We start from the raw sequence: 19,544 nt of genomic DNA on the forward strand, positions 1-19,544 counted from the left end.
TTTGAGCCAATGCTTCCTATATTTCAGAAGTAGAAACCATTTTTTCCCAAATTTCAATGACAGAAAACATTCACTGACCTCTGATTTATTGATCAGTAATTTCAAGGTATATTTCTGCATGTCTATAGATAAATACTGGTTAAACTGAAAAATAAAAACAATTTTTAAAAGATCCTCACTTCCAAGACATCAACCATATCACTCCCTTACTCAATAAACTCCATTGGCTCCCTATTGCCTTGAATACCCATTTGACTTTCAAAGCCTTTCTACTTTTTCTAGTCTTCTTAGATCTCACTCCCACCACATATTCTAAATCCCATGGGACTGGCCTCTTTACTGTTCCAGGAACAAGACAATCTCTGCTCTGGGGGTTTTCTCTGGGCATCCTTCATCCCTAACATGCTCTTCCTCAAGGCTCAGATCCTCTGACTGCCTTCCCAGGTTTCCTTTGAATTACAACGTACAGGAAACCTTTCTCAATCCCTTTTAATTCTTTTTTGGGGGGGGTGGTTTTTTTTGCAAGGCAGTGGGGTTAAGTGGCTTGCCCAAGGCCACACACCTAGGTAATTATTAAGTGTCTGAGGCCAGACTTGAACTCAGGGACTCCTGACACCAGGGCCAGTGCTCTATCTACTGTGCCACCTAGCCGCCCTTAATTCTTTATTTTATTTTATTTTAATTAATTAACTAATTTCCTATCTATAGATCGTTTGTACACATTTTCTGATTGTCCTCCCCCATTGGATTGTGAGTTCTTTGAGGACGAGGACTAATTTTTGTCTCTTTTTTTTTATTCCCTAGCTTAGTAGGCACTTAATATTTACTCCAGATTAGAAGGAATACAGAGGAAATAACAGAGCTTATTAAATCTGAAAGGGGAAGATCTAAAGTAATTGAAAACTTTCATTTATCTAAACTCCAAAAAAGTCTACCCAACAGCAAAATAGATAATAAAAACGTGACCTGTCAAATAATTTTGGAGAGAAAATGAGCACAAAAATGATATTTCTCCAGTTTATTAAATAATTATTAGTGATTTGTTTAATAAATGTCACTGACTCTTATTTACTCATTGAGTAATTAGTTCAAATTGCCAATCCAGTTCATGAAATATTAATTATTTAATAATCTGGAGAAATGTCATTTTTATGAGTAATTACCCATGTTTCTCCATAACTAAATATTTAAATTACTAAATATGTAAAATTTTATTAACAAATGAAATTAACCAAAAGCTTTCTTATTTTATTACTATTCAAAATATTTTGTCTATCCAAAAGTATACAGCCAGGATCACTTTCAACTCTCAATGTAAAATGAACTGAAATCTCAGTCTCATACCACTCAGTCCATTCCTGCTATTGAAAAAGTATTTTAAGAATCTTCTTCATATCTCTCCTGATATCACATCCAGGACCATCTCGAGTCATCCTGATTTATGTCTGGCCACTGGACCCAGATGGCTCTGGGAGAGAAAGTGAGGCTGATGACTTAGCACAGTATCCCCTCCCTCAAATCCAATTCATGTGCTTGTCTCGGTATCACTTTCTTGATGTCATGGTCCTCTTAGAGAATGAAGGACAAACATCATCTCTCCTTAAGAGGAGTTAAATTTAATCTTTTAGGAAATAAGCTAAATTAGTCCTTTCCATTCATCCTCTCTACAGTCATTATAAAAAGTCTTTCATCAAGTAAATGTCCTTCAATTGGAGAATGGCTTAGGAAACTGTGGTATATGTATGTCATGGAACACTATTGTTCTATTAGAAACCAGGAGGGATGGGAATTCAGGGAAGCCTGGAGGAATTTGCATGAACTGATGCTGAGTGAGATGAGCAGAACCAGAAAAACACTGTACACCCTAACAGCAACATGGGGGTGATGTTCAACCTTGATGGACTTGCTCGTTCCATCAGTGCAACAATCAGGGACAGTTTGGAGCTGTCTGCAATGGAGAATACCATCTGTAACCAGAGAAACAACTGTGGAGTTTGAACAAAGACCAAGGACTATTCCCTTTAATTTAGGAAAAAAAACTGATATCTTATTGTCTGATCCTGTTAATCTCTTATACTTTATGTTTCTCTCTCATCACACTCAATTTGGATCAATGTACAACATGGAAGCAATGTAAAGACTGACAAATTGCTTTCTGGGGGTGGGGGAGGGAAGTAAAATGGGGGGGGGATTGTAAAACTCAAAATAAATAAAATTTTAATAAAAAAAGAAGTCTTTCCAAAATATATTATACTTTCCAATTCCTCACAAACTCTTTGGAGAATTTTCTTTATAAGGTTTCTTTATAACTTATCACTTATAATATTTCCGTGAAAGAAAAAGTTTAACACCACCCTTTTCCTTTCTTCTCCACTGATTCTGTACAGATCTTCATATATAAAGATAAAAGATACCCTTTCCTGACTTGATAGAGAAAAGCAGATCATTATAACACCTTTCTCCATTGTACTGAAACCACTAGTATGAATTCCTTTTTTTTCAACCTAGGCTAAGAGACAAAAATGGGCTCTATAGTCTCTGTGAGTTAGACATTTGAAGCAACGGCTATATATGCTTATGTATACAAAGTAGTCACTGCTTTTACCACTCAAATAAAAAATTTCTATAAATGCAAGAAAACAATACATTGACTATAAGGCAAGAGCCCATGCCAAAAAGTCCCAGGGCTTTAGAGTGCAATTTAATGACTGGATAATAAAGCCAAGTCCACTAAGTACACTAGAGCATTGGCCAGCCACGTGAAAAACTATTCAATTATATTTAAGCCATGGAAAGAACACTAGGACTGAGAGAAGACCTGAGTTCAAATCTTCACCTCAGCCACTTATTAGCTGTGTGACCCCTGGACAAGACACTTAGCTTCTATCTACCTCAGTTTCCTCTTCTGTAAAATGATGATTATAATGGCACCAACTCCCCAGGGCTGTTGTGAAGATCAAATAGCAATGCATATAAATCTTAAAGTGCTAAATAAATACAAGCTATTAGTATCTTTATTATTAGGCATTGAGCAGAGTATGGTTTCCAAGTCAAAGGAGGAATTATATCAACTTATTATAGAAACTACTTGATATACAAGCTTAGTATAGACCTCCTGAAGCAACTTGAGGCTATGACTTGATGGACTTAGAATAAGGAAGACCTGAGTTCAAATTTCACCTCAAACACTCACAAGCTACAAAACTAAGGGAAAGTCACTTAATCTCTCTTGTCTCAGTGCTATTATATGATAGAAGCTACTATTATATATATAACATATATTATATATTATACATAATATATATTACTATTATATGATAGAAACTACATCATAGGGTTGCTGCAAGGATATACTGAGTTAATATATCTAAAAGCTCTTCACCAACCTTAAATTATTATATAAATATCAGTTATTAACAACTATGGCATCAAGTTACATATCTCCACTGAAAACAGTTTTTTTCATTTCATAGAAACTTCCCCTAATGCATCAAAAAGGTCATTTGGAATCAATAAGTGAAAAATTCTTAATGTATGCTAAGGAACATTAGTCTAGGGACTCAGAGAATGAATCAGAAGGTCAAATGTGTTCAACTATACAAAGGCAATGTTTGCAGATGCTTTGGTCTTCTGGAGAAAAGACATATCAAATATAAAGCTTTTAAGGAGAAAACTGAGTGGCTTTGTCAAGAGATTTCTTGGCAACCTGAAGTTGAAGCTCAATGGAAAGAATACACTTATAGCTATTAATACATAGGCAATGCCATTCTTAACAGATACTTCTGGAAGAGAAAATGAATGACAGATTGAGAAGGTTTAAAACAAACCAAAAAAAAGATGCTTACAATGATAACAAAACACAGGTCCCACTCTAGCAACAGAAATATTAAAGCCTCATTCCCAAAAAAGGAAAAACATCCTTAGAGTCTTAGAGCATTTGGCAAACGGTTAAATACTTATAGAACTGTTTCTAAAATAAAGATGCCACTTTATCACAAAGTAAAGGCAAAGGATGATAATAGATATAAACTCAGTGAACTTATTGCCTGTAACCCAAGAGATTTAGAACTTAGGAAATAACTTGATCCATGAGTGGACTCCAAAGGCCCTCCATGAGTGACAGCCACATAAACTCAACCAATAAAAGGTGGACAAAGAGGCAACAAATCAATGAGCCATGGAGATATGCTTACAGAAACAGGAATTTCTGATAGTGCTGATAGACCAACTCATAGTTAACAAAAATAAAAAATTATAGGGGTGGCTAAGTGACACAGTGGATAGAGCATGGGCCCTGGAGTTAGGAGTACCTGAGTTCAAATCTGGTCTCAGACACTTAATAATTATCTAGCTGTGTGACCTTGGGCAAGTCACTTAACCCCATTGCCTTGCAGGAAAAACAAAAAACAAAAAAAATTATAGAAAAGTTATCCCTAAGTCACCCAGGCTGGCCATCTCTTCATTTCTCATCAGAATGTACTCTAGACTTCCCCGTCATGTCCTGTACTGGATACCTCCTCTAACTTTTATGAATATCTAACTCTACTAGAGAGAACACTTATGTAGTACAATGGACATAACACCAGGTCTGGAGTCAAGAAGACATCTTTCCTGAATTCAAATCCAGGCTCAGACACTTACTGTGAGACCCTCAGCAAGTCACTTCACCCGCTTTGCCTCAGTTTCCCATCTGTAAAATGAGTCAGAGAAGGAAATGGCAAACCATGCCAGTATCTCTGCCAAGGAAAATCCCAAATGGGGTCACAAAGAGTCAGACATGGCTGAAAAGAACTGAACAACAACAACCCCATTCAAATGTAAGCTCCTTGAGGGCAGGGCCTTTTTTTCTGATTGTATTTGAATCCTCAGGACTTATCATAGTGCCTAGAAAATAGAAAGCACTTAATAAATGTTTGTTGACTGATTGATCTGGATTGATGAATTTATGCAAATTATTCATAGAAGTAGTAAAAATCATTGCCAAAAAATATAACACCTATCAAATTCCTAGAAAGGTAGAATCTCGTGCCCTGGACCCTAGGCCAGAAAGACTTAGCTATCCTTCGTATAGAGACTCCAAAAAATCCGTTAGAATAAAACAAAGGTTTTGGAGGCAGAGCAACAGAGAAGACGAAACTGTGGTCCATAATTGTCAGACCATAACACTGATGCATAAAACTTTAAGAAACAGATTTCTAATAAATGTTACCTCCCCAAATCATCATTCCCTCTGAACCATATGGGATGAAAAGCTTCCAAAATAGAGAAGTCTAACAAAAGAAATCGAAACATCACGGGAACAGGATTAAAAATATAGATAGTGACCTGTTTCAGGACTGTTTTAACTGAGCTTCATCAAATAAAGGGGAAGAATGAGAACAGGAAAAATAATAAAAGTAATAAGCTCTCATTTCTGGAGCTTTCTGTTTGCCAAAGCCCTTTACTGAAGGCAGGTGGTATATGTTCCCCATTTGACAGATGGGCAAACTGAGGCAAAGTGACTTGCCCAAGGTAACACAACTAGTCAGTGTCTGAACTGGTACAGCCCTCAGCTCCCCTGGCTTTGATTCCAGTACTATTTGGACAATGCTGGGCTGTCTTCTGTCCACACCCACATAGGCAGAACAGGAGTAGGCTGGGGTCTCCCTAACCCCAGATAACGCACAAATACTGGCCTTGAACCATAGCAGCCCAACTGGGAATCAGAAGCCGGAGAGTCAAGCTCTGTCTCTTCCTGGCTCTGAACCCTAAGATCTTTTGAGGGTCACCCTTAATGACAACTGGTCCAACCACTTCAATGAACAAATGGGTAAACAGGATCAGAGAGGGGAAGAGGCTTAGCTTCTTCCAATCAAGAAAGATCTTTGAGACACTCCAGGGCAAGTGGCTCATTTTACCTAGGAGGAAAATGAGAGGTCATGAATCTTGTCCAAGGTCATACAGTGGGGCTGGGGCCAGAATGCCAGACTTCTCAGTTCAAGTCCACTACACCACCATCTCCCTTCCATTCCCTAAGGATTTCACCTCATAGTCCAAGGAGGGAAGAAACTCCCAGAAGACAGCGGGGCTCTGCCTGGGGAAACTGAGGCAGGCAGCATAAGAAGTTGCCTGTTGGGAGGGTGCATCCTCCTGCCCCTCAAATCTCTCCCACAGTGACTTTTAATTTTCTCTCAGTTTAGAGTTTTATTTCTTTTAGTTGAAAGCATTGATGTGGTACAATGTTGATTCTCCAGGAGGGGTCACATATACTGAAGCAAGTTGGCAAGACACCAAAGGCAGAGGGTACCTGGGTACCCTTTCTTGCACAGACCTCATATAACAAACACCTTGGTTGACCCTTTCAAATGAACTTAGCCATCAGTGAGGTGGTGCAGCAGATAGAGCACCCAGTCTGGAGCCAAGACTCATCTTCCTAAGATCAAATCTGTCCTCAGACATTCACTAACTGTATGATCCTGAGCAAGGCACTTCACCCAGGTTACCTCAGTTTCCTCATTTGTAAAATGAGCTGGAGAAGGAAATGGTCAAATCACTCCAGGATCTCTGCCAAGAAAACCCCAAATGGGATCATCAAGAGTTAAACTTAGCAACAACAATGACTCAAGCAAGGAATGTTGTAAACTATGTCTTATCTAAACTTGGCATCTCCCCCATATAGCACATAGCTCACATTTAGTGAGTTTTCAGAGCAGGCAGCAAATAAAGATACTTAAGGGATCAGAAAGGGGTGATGGGGCCTAAAAGGTCACCCATTCAGAGAGAGAGAGAGAGAGACAGACAGACAGACAGACAGACAGACAGACCCTTTGGAGTCAGAAGAACCAAGTTTGGATCCTAGATCTGCCAATGCTACCTGGGTCTCCTTTGGGGTTTTGGGGGGGCAGTAAACTGAAGAGCTCCGAAGTCCCTCTCAGTTCTCATTCTATGCCCAATGTCCCACTGAAGGAAGGGGTCCAGTTAAGACTAAGTGTGACTGGGGGTTGGATTAGGATGGGGGCTACAACCAACTCATTCAGGATGCTTCTCACCATTCAGAGAATGAGAGAAAGAAGGCAGCCAGGTCTCTGACTCCAGAGCCTAGTGAGGCTTTCTCTCTGAAAACAAATTCTCAGCTATTGTTTACTGGCCTGTAAAGTCTGTGCTGAGCCCCAGGGGCCCCAGGCCCATTTACAGAAACAAACTATGCTCAGTTGTGTGTGTGTGTGTGTGTGCACGTGCACATGTCTGTGTGTGTATGTTGGTGGGTGGGTGTGTGTGTGGGGGGGGGAGAAAGTCAAAACCCAAAGGAAGAATGTGAATGAAGACTGGAAAGAGACCAAGACACCACGTGGTCTGAGACACTAACCAGGGCAGTGTGGCTTAGTGGAAACCCCCTGACCTGAGGTTCTCCTGAAGCCCAAATTCCCACTCCCACCTTCCTTCTCATCCCATGTTCTCAGACCCCTCCCAGCTCTGTCGTTCCATGTTCTAAGGTCCTCCGAGCTCTGACATTCGATATTCTATATTTAAAAAGGAGAAATATCATTCTGCTCATCACTTTCCCCTTCTGCTTTTATTCTCATCTCACCCCCATCACTCCCTTAAAGACAGCCCATGGGGGCGACTAGGTGGCACAGTGGATAAAGCACCGGCCCTGGAGTCAGGAGTACCTGGGTTCAAATCCGGTCTCAGACACTTAATAATGACCTAGCTGTGTGGCCTTGGGCAAGCCACTTAACCCCATTTGCCTTGCAAAAACCTAAAAAAAAAAAAGACTTAGCCCAAAGACTTCCCTAGAGAAGGTTGAAGTTCCTTAATAATCAGGTGTTGGGAGCCAGCTCTAAGAGGCTGCCTACCCCCAAGGACAGTATCAATAAATTGGGGTGGCCCCCCATTCTCCATACTTTCTAATCCTTCCCACATACCCCAGACTGATTAAGCTTCTACCCAGTCATCTCTTGCTTCCATGTGACCTGGATGGTTTTATTCAGATTCCTTAGTCTGGCATTCAAGACCCCCATGACTACTCCCCTACATATACTCCTTCTTCACTGCTCTGCTGGCCATCCCCACAATGTGCCTCCTATCTTCCTTCCCCTTGACATTTCCTTACTGGAATGCCCTTTCAAGCCTCTCTTCTCTGAATAGTTAAATCCTCCCCAGTCTCCAAGGCCAGCTCAAATCTCTTTTCTCCAGGATGTCTCCCTGGCCAGGATAGCCCATACAAAGCTTGTCAATCTTCAGACTCTTTTTGCAGGCTGTACTCAAAATCTTTGCTTCATCTGCCCTTTTTATATTATTCTTGAATTGTTCCCTGAGTGTGCTTCATTTTCTCAATTCTAAGCTTCCTAAGCAAATAAAAATTTATTTTTTCTCTTTCCTCCTCTCCCTCTGCTAAACAAATACACAGAGTCAAACAAAACAAACTCCTGCATTGGCCATATCTAAGAAAAATATGTTTATTCTTCCCTAGAATCCCTCTCTTCTCTGTCAAAAGGTGAATAACTGGTCCTCTGGATGGACTATTGCATTGTTAAGTCTTTCCAAGGTCTTCTTTACAAGGTAGTTGTCATTGTGTAAATTATTCTCCTGATCCTGCTCTCATCACTTTGCATCAATTAATTTTTGTCTTCCCGGGTTTCTTGAAATTATCCCCTTCATCATTTCTTACAGCACAATAGTATCCATCACATTTATCTATCATAACTTGTTTAGCTGTTTGCCATTGCATGAGGAGCCCCTTAGTTTCCAGTTCTTTGACATTGCCAAGAGAGCTCCTAGAAATATTTTTCTATATGTGGGGTCTTTTCCTCTTTCTTTTCTCTCTTTGGGATATAGACTTAGTCACAATAGTGCTGCCACAAAGAGAAGGCACAAGTTTTTTTAATTAATTTTTATTAAAGAGATTGAGTTTTACAATTTACCCCCCCCCCCCATCTTACTTCCCTCCCCCTACTCCCCCACGGAATGCAATCTGTCAGTCTTTACTTTGTTTGAAGGCACAAGTTTTTCCTAGCTAGCTGGGAAAGAGTTTCTTCTGAGTAAGATGTCAAACCAGAATCTAATACTTCCCACTCTCTGGATCCAACAGCAAAAAACCTAATTGTTACTCCAGATGACAGTCCTTCAGATATATGAAGACATTGATCATCTTAATAATAATAAAATCAAATAACATCTGGCATTTATATAGCTAGTGCCTTAAGGATTGTAATGCAATTTGTAAATATTATCTTATCCTCACGACAACATGGGAGGCAGGGTTTTATCATTATCCCCATTTCAAAGTATTTTACATTCACATTCACATAATGATTTCATTATTCCCATTTCACAGAGGCCAAGTGACTCACCCAGGGTCACACAACTAATTATCCAAGGCTGGATCTGAACTCCCATCTTCTTGATTCCAAGTCCAGTGTTCTCTTTGCTAAGCCTAGCATCATTTCCCAAAGCCATCCTCATATTACAGAATCCCAAGGGCCATCACCGTCTTGGTTGCCCTCTTCTTTTTCTGTCTATCTGTCTATGTCTGTCTGTCTGTCTGTCTGTCTGTCTCTGTCTCTCTCTCTCTCTCACACACAGATCATGGCAAGACCTCCTTTGTTCTGAACACAATCTACAGTAGCATTAGCTTTCTTGATCACCACATTACCCTCAGATTTTGTTGTTGGTATTTCTATAAAACAGAGAGATTTTTAACTTTCCCTGACTAATTTATAGTGACAAAATCAGACACCTTAGTATCAACAGTTCCGCAACACTCCACAATGATTTTTGGGAAAGAAAGAAAGAAAGAAAGAAAGAAAGAGAAGAGAGAGAGAGAGAGAAAGAAAGAAAGAAAGAAAGAAAGAAAGAAAGAAAGGAAAGAAAGGAAGGAAGGAAGGAAGGAAGGAAGGAAGGAAGGAAGGAAGGAAGGAAGGAAGGAAGGAAAGGAAAGAAGGAAGGAAGGAAGGAAGGAAGGAAGGAAGGAAGGAAAAAAGAAAGAAAGAAAGAAAGAAAGAAAGAAAGGAAAGAAAGAAAGAAAGAAAGAAAGAAAGAAAGAAAGAAAGAAAGAAAGAAAAGGAAAAAGCAAAGCAAAGCAAAGTGATAGATGCCCATCAAGTAGAGAAGGACTGAGCAAGCTGAGATATATGATTATGATGGAATGTTGTTGTTATTGTTTAGTTGTATCTGATTGGGGGGGGGGGTTCAGGCAAAGATACTAGAGTATCTGTCATTTCTTTCTCTCATTTTAACTGAGGAAGCTGAAGTGAACAGTGTCTGAGATCAGATTTGAACTCAGGAAGACAGATCTGACTCATTATTCTATCCACTGCCCCACCCAACTGCCACCTAGGCAAGACAAACTGGGACCCCTTGATAAACACTTGCTGAATGAATGCCCCTATGTTCTGAGAGTAGGGGTCCCCGTTTCACACTGTGTCTCCTCTCTCTTAATGGATTGATCAAAATAATTCCAGGATCAGGCGTTGAAGTGAAAAAGAGAGATGGGAAGTGTTGGAAGGAATTGCTAAAGGAGATAGCTTTATCAGGGTTATAGAGAGCAGACAAAGAAAGTTACTTTATCCAGAATGGGATCAGTGGGACTTGAGACTGGGGTACTGATAATGGAGAGAGAGCTTAAGGATGGAAACACCAGTCAAACAAAAATCCTGAGAAAGTAGAGATCTTGGGAAATGCAGCAGTTAAGTGGTGGAAGTATAGAAACAAATGGAACTTTTCTTAAAATCATAAGTAGTATCTATCAAAAGCCATCAGCTAGCATTATTCGCAATAATAAGATCAAGGGTGAAATAAGAATGCCCATTATCATTACTATTATTCAATATTGTACCAGGAAAGTGAGTTATAACAATGAAACAAAACAAAGAAATTAAAGGAATAAAAGGAAGTAACAAGGAAATAGAATTATCATGTTTTACAAATAATAATGATGGTATACTTGGAGAATCCTAGAGATTCACCTAAAAAACTACTTGAAACATGAACAATTTTAGCAAAGGTGCAGGACATAAAATAAACACATAAATCATCAGCATTTCTATGTTATCAACAAAACCTAGCAGAAAGAGAAATTTCATTTAAAATAACTGAAGACAATATAAAATATTTGGGAATCCACATGGACAAGAATTATATGAATACAATTACAAAACAGTTTTCACGCAGAGAACTAAACAGATTGAAAAATATTAATTGTTCATGGATAGACCAAGTCAATAAATAAAAATTACAATACTACCTAAATTAATTTATTTATTTGGTATCATACCAATCAAACTACCAAAGAATTATTTTATAGAGTTAGAAAAAAAGTTACAACAACAAGATCTGGAGGAACAAAAGGTCAAGAAGGTCAAGAGAATTATAAAGGGGGGGGGGAGCCAACCTAGTAGTAACATATCTCAAACTGTACTATAAAGGGATCATCACTGAAACAATCTGGTACTGGATAAGAAATAAAAGTTTGATCAGTGGAATAGACCAGACACTCAAAAGACAGAAGTAAATGACCACAGTAATCTAAAATGACCAAAGATCCAAGTTTTGAGGATAAAAATTCATTATTAAATAAAAACTACCAGGAAAATTGGAAAGCAGTCTGACAGAATTTAGGCATACACCAACATCTCACATGATATACCAAAGCAAAATGGTGTTATAAGCAAATAGGGGAGCATAGAAAAATTCACCATTAGATTTATAAAGAAAGAAAGACTTCATGATCAAATGGGAAATAAAGAGGATCATGGGTGGTAAAATGGATAGTTTTTAATTACATTAAATTAAGTTTTTTGCACAAACAAAATCAATGCAGTCAAAATTAAAAAGAAGTCAAGAAAATGGGGTGGGGGTAGGAAGGGGAGATTTCACAGCAAGTTTCACTGATAAAGGTCAAATATGTAGGGAACTGGGTCAAATTTATCAAAATAAGAGCCATTCCCCTAATCAATAAATAGTCCAGGGATATGAACAGAGAATTTTCAGAAGAAATCAAAGTTATCAAAAGTTATGAAAAAATGCTCTTAGTCACTAATAATTAGAGAAATGCACATTAAAACAACTCTGAGGTACTTACTTTACTTCTTTCAGATTGCTTAACATAACACAAAAGGATGTAGAAAAGTAGGGATTGTTGGAATAAACTGTTGGAAGAGTTGTGAACTGGTTCAACCATTCTCAAGAACAATTTGGAACTATGCATAGCCTTGATCCAGTATTATCACTATTAGGACTATGTCCCAAAGAGTTTAAAGAAAAAGGAAAGGGGACCACATGTACAAAAATATTTATAGCAGCTCTTTTTGTGGTGACAGAGAATTGTAAACTGAAGGGCTGCCTATCAATTGGGGAACAACTGAACAAGTTGTATTTATGAATGTGATGGAATACTATGGTGCTAAAAAAATGACAAGGTGAATGATTTTAGAAAAATGTGGAAATCTTATATAAACAAATAAAAAATAAGGTCAGGAATATATTGTACATAATTAACAGCTATATTGGATTGATGATCAACTGTGAAACACTTTGCCACCCAGAGCAATACAATGTTCCAAGATAATTCCTAAGGACCCAGGATGAAAAATGCTATCCACCTCCAGAGAAAGAACCCATGGCCTCAATGTAGATTGAAGCATATTTTCTTTCACATTCTTCATTTTTATTGGGTTTTGGTTTTTCATGATTTCATATATACAATGAGTATATAATTGCTTTGTCTTCTCAATGGATAGGGGAAGAATTCAGGATCCAAGGGGCACTCAGTGCACCTTCTCCACTAATCCATCCCTACTACCCCCAATCATTATCGTTGTCTTCCTCCTGAAATTATCTGGCATTCACTTATGTGGATAAACATTGCTATTCACAATAGAATATATGTTCTTTGAAGAGTAGAGGTCACTTCATTTTTCTTTTAACATTCGTCTTATTTTTATGTTTGTATGTTGTCTATTAGAATAGAAGTGCATTTAAAGAAAGGATTTTTTTTCAATGTTTTGTCCTCAGAATCTGGTCCAAATTGGTGTTTAATTAATCTTTGTTCATTACTAAAATGAAAATATGTTGAACAAGACTATATGTGTATAACATATATCAGATTGTTCCCTACCATGGGGAATGAGGAGGGAAAGTAGGGTATAGAAAAATGTGGAACTCAAAAGCTTGCTACGGGATGAATATTAAAAACTACCTTTGTGTGTAATTGGAAAAATAAAATAATTTCCAAAAAAAGGAATTAAATGGAATACTAAAATAACAACAATAGTGAGGCTAAGGTCATTTTGGCAGATTATTTTCATGCATCAGTTCCAAATATGGGATTTAGAAGGAAGGAAAGAAGCATTCATTAACTGTCTGCTGTGATGGGTTTTAAGGCAAGCCCAGAAGGCAAACTGAGGTTGGGCCACAATTTTGCCAAGGGCTGACTTTGACACCACTTGCTGTGATGACTTTGACCTGTAAAGCCAGAGAAACTTCCAACAGTGACCACTGCCCAGACAGTTTAGTGTGAAAGAAAGAAAAGCAGATTTGGGAACCAAGCTCTGCCACCATTCCTCACTTGTCCTGTGACCTTGAGCAAGTCACTTCCCCTGATTATGACTCCTCCTTCCTCAACTGTTAAGTAGGGACAAGGCTGCTTGGATCACACAAACTCAGATTTAAAGCTGGAAGATACCTTAGCCGGTATCCAAGTCCAAGAAACTGAAGGTTGGGTGCGATAAGTGACTAGTCCAGGGTCACATAGCTGAATGGGTATCTGAAGAGGGATTCGAATCCAGATCATCCTGACTACAAGTCTAGTAAGCCAACCATCTCCCACTCTGCCTCTCTTCTCCCCTCCTAGGGATGGTCTAAGAACAGCATGACCAGAATTAAATCTTATTATTCATCCCAGGCCTGGGAACAGGGTGAATAAAGGAGGATGGATGGCAACAGGTGGCTTCACCCTTTGTAAAATACAGGACAGATAGGATTTCAACAGGCAGAGAACTGAGGCTGGGAAGGGAAGCAAGATTTGGGGAGGACAAGATTCAGAGGCAAGAAAGGGAAAAATGGCAAACAGCAAATATATTTGAGAGGGAGCCTAGAGGGTGTAAACTGGAATTCAACCAATATCCAAGATCACAAATTTCAAAGAGGCTGATTGAGATGTAATGGGAGGTGTGGCCAATGAAGAACCAGTCCCTAAAACATGTTCAGATTCATCTTCCTTTCTTTACCTTCCTTCCTTCATTTAGCTTCCTTCTGGATGTAGTTAATCAGAGTAGTCGATCAATCAGCAAGCCTTGAACACTTGCTCATGCTAAACGCTGTACTAAGCACTACAAATAAGAAAGTAGTCAACTGTCCCTTATTAAACAGCTTGAATGTTCCAGGCTCTGTTATAATTGCTGGGAAAAGAGAGAAAAGTCAGTAACTCTGTGAGCTCAATAAACCTAGATTTTGCTTAGGAGAGCACATCTAAGATAAAGATGCATAGATGGAAAATAGGGGACAATTAAGAGCAATTGAAGGACCTCCTGGAAGAGGTGATGATTGAGGTAAATCTTAAAGGAAGCCAAAGATTACAAAATAAGAGGTTGGAAGAGAAAGAATTCTAGCTAGTCCAAAGCCAAGAAGATGGGAGACAATGTGAGAAAAGCAAGAAACAGACAAGGTTTGTCTATAATTTGATTACATTAAATTTAAAAAGTTTTGCACAAATAAAACAAATGCAGTCAAAATCAAAAGGAAAGCAAAAGATGGGGTGGGGTGAAGGTGGGAATTCATAGTTTATCAAATAAAGGTCTCCTATTTAAAATACATCAAAAATGTCAAATTCATAAGGATATGAGTCATTCTCCAACTGATAAATGGTCAAAGAATATGAACAGACATCTTCAGATGAAGAAATCAGAACAATTTATAGTAATATAAAAATGCTCTAAATCATTCTTGATTAGAGAAATACAGATTAAAACAATCTTGATATATTATGGACACCTACCAGAATGGCTAAAATAATCAAAAAGGCAGAGTGACAAATGTTGGAGGGGATATGGGAAAACTGGGATGCTAATTCATTAATGGTAAAATTGAAAACTGATCTAATCAAGCTAGAATTATGCCCAAAGCGTTATTAAACTACCTATACTCTTGGACCCAATGATACCACTACGCGGTCTGTTTCCAAAGAGGATTAGGGAATTAGGAAAAGAACTTATATCTTCTAAAATGTTTTTAGCAGGGGTTAGCTAGGTGGTGCTGTGAATAGAGCTCCAGCCATGGAATTAGAACCTGAGTTCAAATCCAGCCTCAGATACTTAATAATTACCTAGCTGTGTGACTTTGGGCAGGCCACTTAACCCCATTGCCTTGCAAAAATAGATAGTAGATAGACAGATAAAAAAATATTTATAGCAGCTCTCTTTTTGGAGATAAAGCATTGGAAATTGAGGGGATGCCTATCCACTGGAGAATGACTGAACAAGCTGTAGTATATGACTGTGATGGAATACTACTGTACTATAAGAAATAATGAACTCAATGATTTTAAAAAACATTAGAAAGACTTACATGAACTAATAAAGGGGGAAATAAACAGAAACAAGAGAATGCTGGTGACTTTGAGTGAATAAATTATTTTATCTATTGTAAATTCTCAAATTAATTATAATGGACACATGAAGAAAGACACTATTTGAAACCAGAGAAAGAACTGGTAAGATATATAAAATAATTATGTGTCTATAGAGATGGAGATGGAGAGAGAGAGAGAGAGAGAGAGATACACATTGATGCACTTATTTGTGACTAATGGTAGCCTTCTCTGGGAGGGGAAGGGAAAGGAAGGGAAAAAAGGAAAAAAATTAAAATTGACATGATAATTCTATTGTTTATTTGAAAGGAATAGTAAGGAGGACATAATAGATTTGCAATTTTAGTATACATTCATCTTTTTTATTGTTCTGTGTTATGGAAATGTTTGTTTCACTCTATAAATTAAAAATAAAATAATTTTTAAAAAAGAGATTGGAAAGGTGAGAAGAGGCCAGGTGCTGAAGATCTTTGATACCAAAGATAATAGGGAGCCAATGAAATTCAACGGGCATGGTGGTGACATAATCAAATCTACACTTTAAGAAAATCACTTTAGGGGCGGCTAGGTGGCACAGCGGAGAGAGCACTAGCCCTGGAGTCAGGAGTACCTGAGTTCAAATCCAGCCTCAGACACTTAATAATTACATACCTGTGTGGTCTTGGGCAAGCCACTTAACACCATTTACCTTGCAAAAACATACATGCATACATACATACATACATAAGTAAGTAAATAAGTAAATAAATAAATGAATGAATGAATAAGTAAATAAATTAATGAATAAATAAATGAATGAATAATTAAATAGATAAATAAATAAAAATCACTTTAAAACAAATAAATAAAAATATTTTTAAAATAAAAATTTTTAAATGTTTTAAAAAGAATACTGGTGATGGTTCAGAGAAGAACAGATGAGAAAATAAAGGAAACACATCTTATAAAATAATAAAAGAGAAAGAAATTCACTTTGGCATCTGAGTAAAACATGGTTCACACTGGGAAAAGACAGAAAGAATAATGACCAATGCAGACAGCACCACAGTGGTCCAGGTAATTACTAACAGTTTGAATTAGGAATGCTGTCTGTATAAATGGAGGGAAGGAGAAAAATATGAGAGATGATACCGAGAAATATATTACAAGATTTGGCAACCAACCCAATTAGAGTCAGAATAGAGGAAGAGAGAGACATTAAAGGTGACTTTAAAGTTTTGAACCCGGGGAACCAGAAGATTAGTGGTGCCCTTAACAGTAATCAGAAAGTTCAGTAAAAAGGGAAATTTGGAAAGAAAGATAATGAGTCCTGCTTTGAAATCATGGAATTTGTAATGCCTACCTAGCCATAGAGTTAGAAATATCCAGTTGGTGGTACAAGACTCTCCCTCTCCATACATACATACATACACACACACACACACACAGTATGTATGTGTGTGTGTAAATCATCTGCTCAGACAGAAATGGGATAAATGAACCCATGGGAGCTGGTGAGATCTCCAAGGGAAAGCAAATGAAAGAGAAAAGAGAAGAGGGTCCAGGTCAGAACCTTGGGGAAACATTCACAGTCAAAAGGTAGGATTTGATGATCCAGCCAAAGAGCATCAGTAGGGGAGCTTAGACAACAAAGAGAACCAAGAGAGAAAAGTCATGAAAACCTAGAGAGAAGAGAGCAAGGAGGAGAGAGCGGTCACCAGATGGACAGTGGTGGAAGACAGGTGGTTGAACAAAGCATTTAATAAGCATCTTAGCATCTTACTGCTCTAAGTGCTTAGTGCTAGGGCTACAAGTGAGTGAAATCAAAACAGCCCCTACCCTCAAGGAGCATCCATCCTAAGGGGAGATAACCACATATAGAGATGTGCTGGGAGGAAGAGGATCAAGAAGTGGTCTTTAGGTTTGGCCAAAATTAGACAGGGGCAGCTAGGTGGCACAGTGGATAGACCACTGGTCCTAGAGCCAGGAGGACCTGAGTTCAAAACCAACCTCAGACACTTAATAATTAACAACCTGTGTAACCTTGGACAAGTCACTTAACCTCATTGTCTTGCAAAAAAAAATAAAAAGACATCAATTTTAACTTTGGAGAAAGGCGTTTTAGTCAAGCAATAATGGTTAGAGTTAGACAACAGAAGGTTTTAGAAGAAAGTACCAGGACAGGTGGAGTAGTAATTATTATTAGTAGTAGTAGTATTAGTATTAGTATTATTACTACTACTACTAGCTTTTATTTAAATAGTTCTTTAAGGTTTTCAAAGCATTGTTTAGACATTAATTTACTCACAACCAGTGTTGGCAGCAGTCAAGGCTGATGAGGAGTCAACATCACAAGGGAACAATCTGCTTGACCCTATCCAGTAGTGGATTGCCTTGTTAGGGGACACATTGCATCCTGGATATAACCCACTGAGCTAGGGAGACCCTCACCCCATAGTCAACGTAACAATAACTCCCAGAAGGGAGAAAAGTTCTCTGAGAGCAGAAGACTGAAGCTGCTCCCCAGCAATATATACTCCCTATGGGTATGCTTCAGTTCTTTCAGTTTTTTCCCAAGAGAAAATGCACCCTGATATGGGGGTGACAGGGAGGATGCTTTTGTGCTTTGTCCTTGTTGGATTTTCCTAAGAAATATATAAGACTCACTTGTGGCAGCTAGAGGGTGCAGTGGATAAAACACCACCCCTGGAATCAAATCCTGAGTTCAAATCAGACACTTAATAATTACTTAGCTATGTGACCTTTGGCAAGTCATTTAAGCCCATTAAAAAAATACCTAAGACTGAACTTCAGAAAATTTCAAGGATCTATGATATCCCCATGCAGAAATCCCTAGTACACATACCCCATGCATGCAGAACAAAGCCTTGGTTAAATCTGACTTCATTAAATTATAGGGAGTGGGCTCTAAGGCATGACAAATAATACCAGAAAATCACAGAATATGAAAATTTGAAGAAAGCTCAGGGACCTCCTTGTCTCAATCCCTCATCTTACAGATGAAGTAACCAAGGCTCAAAAAAGTTAATCCTCCACCCCCACTCCCACCTCCTATGTCCTGTCCTCCCAGGATGATGTTTTGTGTTGGACAAAGGAACTGCTCGGGAGATGAACTGAGTAAGCTATTTACCCTCCGGAACTTTAGTTTCCTCAACTGCAAAATGATGATAATCATAGCCCTTCCCTCAAATAAAATAATAATTAATATTATAACTAGCAAAGTGATTATATGTCTATTCTCCAATAATCCCATGATGCTGGTTAGTATTCTGACAAGGTATAAAAGGAAAGCTGATTTTTTCATGACTACATTTGAATAATTAATATCAAAGAGCTTGCCTTCTAAGGAGGGAAGGAGGGAGGGAATTTGGAACTCAAAGATATGTTTAAAAAGAATGCTAATCATTGTTTTTACATATGGTAGAGAAAATAAGATAAAAACATGTTTTCAAAAGAGAATAATAGGAAAATTCTTTTTAAAAGGCTGAACTCCCAAGGCAGGTAGCAATCTTTGGTTGTTTCTCACCTGTTTCTTCCAACTGTCTCATGATCTTTTACCACCACATGCAGCTCAGAGCTATGGTCCAAGGGGATCCCTTTCAAATCCCATTCAAATCCCTGGAAGGAGAGAAAGGGCAGCATCAGCAGGAGAACCCGGGGCCCTGGCAGCCGCAGCCCAGTGGAGAGGGCAGAGAGAACAGGAAGGGCCAGGCTCTTGCCCCATCACTGCCCCATCCTCCACCTTAGGGGCCAGCAATCAGCACCTGGGAGAGAGGCCACCAGAAGAAGCCAGGCTGGCTGAGAATGCCAGGAAACCTGAGAAATGCCAGTGTCTCTGAGGGATCCAAGTCAATTAGCAGTTTTCCTTTCTGTGAAATGGATGTTTATCTTTCTCTTCTTGATACCCTCTAGGGACCATCTCCCACATCAGACCAGAGCTCCTTGAAGAAAAGTACCATGTATCCCTCATCTGACCAGA

At 38.5% G+C, this 19,544-nt stretch overlaps 1 protein-coding gene across 19 annotated transcripts in view; it reads right to left on the reverse strand.

Moving 5' to 3' along the window:
• Positions 1–19,544, reverse strand: part of DYSF (dysferlin) — a 256,063-nt gene that overhangs the window by 201,361 nt on the left and 35,158 nt on the right. For all 19 annotated transcript variants that reach the window (XM_074195818.1, XM_074195810.1, XM_074195853.1 and 16 more), the window contains exon 3: positions 19,092–19,183. In XM_074195818.1, coding sequence (XP_074051919.1) covers positions 19,092–19,183 — 92 coding nt within the window. The remainder of the gene's footprint in view (positions 1–19,091; positions 19,184–19,544) is intronic.

This window comes from Macrotis lagotis, chromosome 1 (genome assembly GCF_037893015.1).
Source record: "Macrotis lagotis isolate mMagLag1 chromosome 1, bilby.v1.9.chrom.fasta, whole genome shotgun sequence".
Taxonomy (NCBI): Eukaryota; Metazoa; Chordata; class Mammalia; order Peramelemorphia; family Peramelidae; genus Macrotis; species Macrotis lagotis.